Source organism: Telopea speciosissima, chromosome 6, assembly GCF_018873765.1.
Source record: "Telopea speciosissima isolate NSW1024214 ecotype Mountain lineage chromosome 6, Tspe_v1, whole genome shotgun sequence".
In the NCBI taxonomy this organism is placed as follows: Eukaryota; Viridiplantae; Streptophyta; class Magnoliopsida; order Proteales; family Proteaceae; genus Telopea; species Telopea speciosissima.
In genome coordinates this window covers 31,111,233-31,118,253 of record NC_057921.1, presented here as the reverse complement: position 1 = coordinate 31,118,253, position 7,021 = coordinate 31,111,233, and the positions used below count along the sequence as shown (strand labels likewise).

The window sequence follows — 7,021 nt, the reverse complement described above, 5'->3', positions numbered from 1 at the left end:
CCAATTACTCTTATTCAATGTACACAGAAAACCATCAAGAAAGTCAATCGATTTGCTGCATACAAGCCCCAATATATTTACTTTTAAAGAAACCAAGTCTCAAATTGGGCTTGATTTTTACAGACTTCAAGCACAATCCTTTGTGAATCCTGAATATGAACAACCAAGAACTTCAAGTAAAACCTACAAATAGGTAATAAGTGAAATCCTTATACAGAACTATTGAAAAAACAGTCGAAACGAACAAAGAGAGAGAGAGTAGTAAGTGATGTGAACTTGCGAAGGCTGTCGCACTCTTAGTGTTTGCCGTTTGCAGGTGTACCGTGTCCGTGGAGTGAGCCTTGAGATTTGAGAGAGTGGCAAAGGAGTCGGGGCTTACAGTTAGTAGGGGCCTTGAGAGATGCAATGCTTTCTGATAAGGGTTTTATTTGAAATCCCTTGGACGTTGGACCTTGTAGGCTGCAAACACTCAATCGAAAGGGGTAACAGAGATTAACACCAACACTATCAACAAGGGTAGCAGTAGGAAGTGCAAAGGGAAAGGTGGTACAAATACCAGATAACAAAAAATTCAGATACAGAGACGTGAGACAGATGCGTAGCTAATATCCGTGAGCCTCGTAAATGCACTTGCAAGTGGCTCGGTACCTTCCCTGCCACTGATGACACAGCTCGTGCTTACGATTGTTCCGTGCCGCCATTGTCTTATATGGTTCCAAGGTTCAAGACCTCTGTCACAAGAACTGAAAGAATCACCGATCCTATCTTAGGGTTGTTCTCTTCTCCAAGATGAAGAATGATCGAATGAGGGAGAGAGAGAGGGGCGTCGCCGGCTTAGTGGCTTCCTAGGGTTAGGGTTGTGAGTGTGACTATCAAAGAATTCAGGAAATGAATAAGATTTTAGGGTTGAGTGACTACAGTGTGATGTTTTATATCTTCTTTTTATCTCACGGGCCAGGATAAACCCCTAAATCTGACCTTTAGATTGGTATGTATCATTTTTTTTTTATAAAAAAAAGAGAGATTGTCACGTAGCAGTATCACATACTTCTACACTACTATTAATGTAATAAAATTAATATTTAATTAATCTTGTAATCGGATAAACGAATACGGATATAATATTTCGGATATTTTATTACCATCGGATAGCTAAACGAATCGAATAATAATCGGTCAGAAACTAGGATTATCATATTCGTATCCGATTAGTTTCCGGACGGATTCGGATAGTTTTCGAATACGGATTCACTTAAACGAATATGAACTCGGATCGAATACGGATTTTCGACTATCCGTTTACATCTCTAATGATATGTGCAAACAGACTGATTTTTTTGACTAGTCTTAGACCATTCTACCCTTTTAAGGGTAGAATGACCAAAATGACCCTCTGATAAAACCCATCTAAATTAAAGACCAAAATGCCCCTCTAATAAAACCCATCAAAATTAAAGAAATAAAATGACCAAATTGCCCTCATCTTCCCCAAATCGTTTAGGATTTGAAATTGAAAATCAAACCCTAAACCATTTGGGGAAGATGAACCCTAAAATTTTTCCCCCTCCAAAATTGAAATTGCAATTTATTAGACCAATACATAGAATCAGATTCTTGTCTTGTGCATGGACAGTGTGCTCTGATTTCGTGTTTGATTGTTGGAGTTTTAAGAAGTTTTTTCTAGTAATGGCGACTAAATCTGTTTCAACACGCTATTCCTATACATGGTGTGAACCCTTCTGCATCTTCTCAATTCACGTACTCGAACGGTTCTTATTTCTCTCTACCATTTCACCTTCAACAATCAGACCCCATGGCCACCCAGCAAAACCCTAAACCGTATATTTCTCCACTTCCGACGGTGCAAATCCCTCCACTGGCCAAAATCCTCCCTGCTCCGGGTATCTCTTCTGTGTATTCCGTTCCTGCGCCCGTCGTCTCCGGTGTGTATTTGCTGCCACAGTATCAGCAGGTGAGTAATTTGATTCACTGCTCCTTCAAGTTATGGCTTTATGCACATCAGTGTCGATCTTAAGACTTGTATGTGTTTTGCTTCGAACCAACCACTTAAATGGGCTACCAGCATCAACTAATTGAATTAGAAGAAGCAACAAGCAATCCAAGTGCAGATTCAAGACTGTTAAACACATTTGTCCAATCCCATCTCTGTTTCAACTATTTGAAATTTTGCAGAAAAACAAAACATAGCATTTTTCTTTAGTGGGATTCAATCCAATCTTGGGACGATTACATTCCGATTGAGTAAAGTTTGGATTCGATCCCATCTCTCTTCGAATTTCGATTTGCAGAAGAAATTACGTTTTGATTGATGGGTGATTATATGGTTCGATTTTAGGATTCATCTTCCCCAAATGGTTTAGGGTTTGGTTTTCAGTTTCAAACCCTAAACAATTTGGGGAAGATGAGGGCAATTTGATCATTTTATTCTTTAATTTAAATGGGTTTTTATCAGAGGGGCATTTTGGTCATTCAAGGATAGAATGGTCTAAGACTGGTAAAAAAAATCAATCTGTTTGCACATAATGTTCAAGACTAACGGTAGGAATCAAATTGCTACAATGTTTTGAAAGTAAGGAGAAGTTTACAATTAAAAAAGTTGTAGGAGGGCATTTGGACAAATGGGCATTTTTAAGGGGCATTTGTAAAAATCCCATTAAAAAACAAGCTTAATAGGCGACGCAAGGATGCCACCCTAGCAGTGTACAACATCGACAAAAGAGGGGGAGAGAGTTGTACATCTATCCGGCTTCAGTTCATGGTCAATATACATAACTGTTTTTTTGGTAAGAAAACTTTCACGAGGGAAACTCATGGAGTCCAAATTACAAAGATGAACAAGTCATGGAATGGAATTAGGTCACACTATCGATCTCTCTAACGATAAGGTCTTTCGGGCTAGGTTATCAGCTGTAGAGTTGATACGCCTAGGAATATACAGGAATGAACACTCAATGAAGAAGATTTTAATCTCCTGAACATCACCGAAGATGGATTGCACTTCTAAGAGAGAATTCTTGATGACGCCTTGGAGGATATGGGCTAACATTGATTATCTGTCTCAACAACAATTTTCTCAAAGCATTCTGCGATGGCGTGGAGCAAACCAGATCGAATGGAGATGGCTTCACCTTGTAAAATAGAAGCAACATGGGTGCATGGGTGAGGCCATCAATAAGGCTTCTTTGGAACACAGGAAAGAAGTTGTTTCCCACTGCTGCTTACACACCATATAGAATCAGCCCAGTTAGGTTAGCTGCACTAACATCAGTTCATACTCTTCTTCTCATTGTACCTGATCTCAAATTGTCATGGTTGGAGCATTTCAGTCGGTATTATCATTCAAACTACAAACCTAGTGAAATCTCCTCATCCAAAAGAGATTATTCTATAGATCAGAATGTTGCTCGATCAAATTTTCTCATCTCCAAGCTCAGCAGAGAAGGGAAGATTGCTGAGGTTCGTCAAATATTTGATCGAATGCCTATTCGGGATGTGGTTACATGGACAGCTGTGATCTCTGGGTACATCAAATGTGGAATGGTTGAAGAAGCACGGCTGCTCTTTGACGAAGCAGATGCAAAGAAGAACGTAGTCACATGGACGGCAATGTTGTCTGGTTATATCCAATCGAACCAGATGCTAGGAGCAGAAAAGCTTTTTAGGCAGATGCCTCACAAGAATGTCATCTCTTGGAACACTATGATTTCTGGGTATGCACAGAATGGGCGAATTGATTCTGCTTTTGAGCTATTTCAGAAAATGCCCGACAGAAATGTTGTTTCTTGGAACACAATTATAACAGCCATGGCTCAACATGGAAGAATTGATGAAGCATGGCAACTTTTTGATAGGATGCAAGAAAGAGATGTTATATCTTGGACAGCAATGGTTGCAGGTTTATCACAGAATGGGAGGATTGATGAAGCACGAGCTCTATTTGACAAGATGCCTGAGCGAAATGTTATTTCTTGGAATGCCATGATCACTGGTTATGCGCAAAATTTGAGACTGGATGAAGCTCTTGACTTGTTTGAGAGAATGTCTGAGAGGGACATTCCATCATGGAATACGATGATTACGGGCCTTATTCAGAATGGAGATCTAAGGCGAGCCAGGAAATTGTTCAACGAGATGCAAAGAAGAAATGTTGTCTCTTGGACGACGATGATCACTGGATATGTTCAAGATGGACAGAGCGAGGAGGCTTTAAAGGTTTTCTCAGCAATGCAGGCTGATGGAATCAAGCCTAATCAAGGAACCTTCGTAAGCATATTAGGTGCTTGTAGCAATTTAGCAGGGCTTGGTGAGGGAAGACAAATCCATCAGATAATAAGCAAAACAGTTTTCCAGAATAGTACACTGGTAGAGTCAGCCCTCATAAGTATGTACTCTAAATGTGGGGAGATGGACATTGCAAGAGATATGTTCGATAGATCAAGTCAAAGGGATGTTGTGTCTTGGAATGGAATAATTGCAGCCTATGCACACCATGGCTATGGTAGAGAAGCGATACACTTGTTTAAAGAAATGCAGAAATACGGGTTCAAGCCTGATGATGTCACCTATGTTGGGGTGCTCTCTGCATGCAGCCACTCTGGTTTGGTGGATGAGGGTCTGAAGTATTTTGAGGAATTGATGAAAGACGGATCAATTGATGTAAGAGAAGACCATTACGCTTGCGTGGTTGATCTTTGTGGGCGAGCTGGAAGGCTTAAGGAGGCGTTTGATTTCATAGAGCATTTAGGGACTAAGCCATCAGCTAATGTGTGGGGAGCTCTTCTTGCAGGGTGTAATGTTCACAGGAATGTAAAGATAGGGAAATTAGCTGCAAGGAGGCTTCTAGAGGTGGAGCCAGATAATGCAGGGACATACATGTTGTTATCAAACATATATGCTTCAGCAGGGAGATGGAAAGAGGCTTCTCGAGTGAGGTTGAAGATGAAGGATAAAGGGTTGAAGAAACAGCCTGGTTGTAGCTGGATTGAAGTGGGGAATAGAGTCCATGTGTTCGTGGTTGGTGATAAATCTCATAGTCAGTCGAAACTGATCCATGGCATTTTCCATGATCTTCATATGAAGCTGAAGAAGGCTGGTTATGTTCTTAATAAGGGTTCGACTCTGGATGAGGATTTTTTGCAATAACATAACATAAGTTGAATGTAGAAGACTTCAGAATCATAGCATTGCTAAGGTTATTGTACCAAGCTTGATTGGGGAGGTGGAGGCTGCTGTTTTACTGGCTCTTGTAGATGAGTTATGGGCCATTTATATGGTTAGCTGCTTTGCATCATTTCTGGTATATGCGTAAGACCTTCATAGCAATCACTATTAAATATACTGATCCTTGTTAAGCTTCTTTGCCATTTCATTCATTGTACCATTCAAAAAATTCAGGTTATGTATGCATTTTTTTGGAAAGAGAAAAAGGCTGAATAGACAGACATGTAACATTAGGTATCACCTCCTAAGATACACAGCGCCAAAATCGAATGGTCTTAACAGTTTCTCCCCTCAAGGTTTTTAACTTTTTATAGTATGTGCTTGCCATATTCAGTCTTTGGGAGTGTGTTAACAGCACTTGAGATGTCTCTCTCACAGCAGATATGGACCCTTTAATTCTTTGAATGAGGATTCTGAAAGTTGAAAATCCTTGACTTAATGTGATATCTCTTTGCATAGAGTGGTTCTACTTGAAATGAATATTGTGAGATGCAAGGGCACAGAATAGGTTGGAGATGTTTGTAGACAAGAGTTTTGTTTTTTAAGCATCTTCATTTTTATGGGTATAAATATGTTTTTGTATGAAAAATTTTGTAATTTTTAATGGTTTCATTAAATGAACTATGGAGGGAATTTGATTTTTCTCAAGAAAGAAGTGGATCTCTTCTTTAAAAGACATATGACTAATGATTTACCACCCAAGCTAGCACTTGATTTCTTCTTTCTTGCCTCGTCTTAAAGTGAATGTAGAGGATTAATTTAGTTTCACTTAACTGGGTCCAAATCTTGACACAGGTGCTTGTTTATCATGATCTATTGGGAATGATGCAACACACTCACCATGCAAAGGTCATTATATCAATTGTCTCATCTGTTTTGTGTCTTTTCATATATTTCGAGGAACTTATACCTAGCAGTTCACTTTATTTTTGGCAGGTCACCCCAAAGTTTTGTAAGCAGTATGGGCAAATTGGTGAGGCCATCAACAAAGCCCTTTTGCAATACAAAGAAGAGGTGACAAACAAATCATTCCCCAGTGCTGCACACACACCATATAAAATCAACCCAGATGATTTTAATGGGTTCGTGAATGAGTTACAAAAGCTGGGGTTGGACAACGCAGCAGCAGCTGCATCTGAGAAATCAGTGGAACTGTAGCATTGGAATTAAGGAACTAAGACAATATGAGTGAATAACAGTTGCCAACAGTTTATTCCAGCAAAATAACAGTTTATTCCAACAGTTGCCCACTTTGAGAGCACCTGTTTTTATCCCTGATCCTCCTTTTCTTCCCTCCCTCTTATAGATATGAGTGGACCTTTTAATCAGTAGTGTTAAGCTGCATATTTTCATTGCCTTTGCAGCTTTTGGTAGTAATAATCCATTACCATCACTTAATTAAAAAATGACTGTATATGGCTTTTAAAGATACGATGTAATCGATCAACTCTTCTAAATTCAAGAAATGAATGAACTGAGGCTTTGTTTGGTTGCAGGGGAAATGCAAATTTTTTTTTTAATGTAAAGTGGACTTTTCCCCCCCAAGGAGAAGTAATTTTAGGTGTTTGGTTGCTGGGGGAATGTATTTTACATGTAAAGAAAAAATTACTCGTATGTCTACATTCCCCTTTCTATATCCCGACTAAAAAGAAGTAAAATAAAAACCCGACTCTTCACCTCGCTCGTGCTGCTGTGTTGGCTTTCTTTAGAGAAGCTCAGAAGCAAAACCTGACGAAGAGGAGCCTCTCGACCTTGCTCATGGCACTGCTCTGGTAGTTCT

General features: G+C 39.5%; 1 protein-coding gene and 1 long non-coding RNA gene across 2 annotated transcripts; both read left to right on the top strand.

The window, feature by feature from the left end:
• Positions 1-3,167: 3,167 nt before the first annotated feature.
• LOC122664219 (pentatricopeptide repeat-containing protein At2g35030, mitochondrial-like) lies at positions 3,168-5,343 on the top strand. Its single transcript, XM_043859948.1, has one exon. The coding sequence runs from the start codon at positions 3,169-3,171 to the stop codon at positions 5,161-5,163; it is 1,995 nt and encodes a 664-aa protein (XP_043715883.1). The 5' UTR covers position 3,168; the 3' UTR covers positions 5,164-5,343.
• A 675-nt stretch (positions 5,344-6,018) lies between these two features.
• On the top strand, positions 6,019-6,502 carry LOC122665027. Its single transcript, XR_006333418.1, has 3 exons — positions 6,019-6,090; positions 6,178-6,439; positions 6,472-6,502. It is a non-coding gene; the product is annotated as an uncharacterized LOC122665027 (long non-coding RNA).
• Positions 6,503-7,021: the final 519 nt, after the last annotated feature.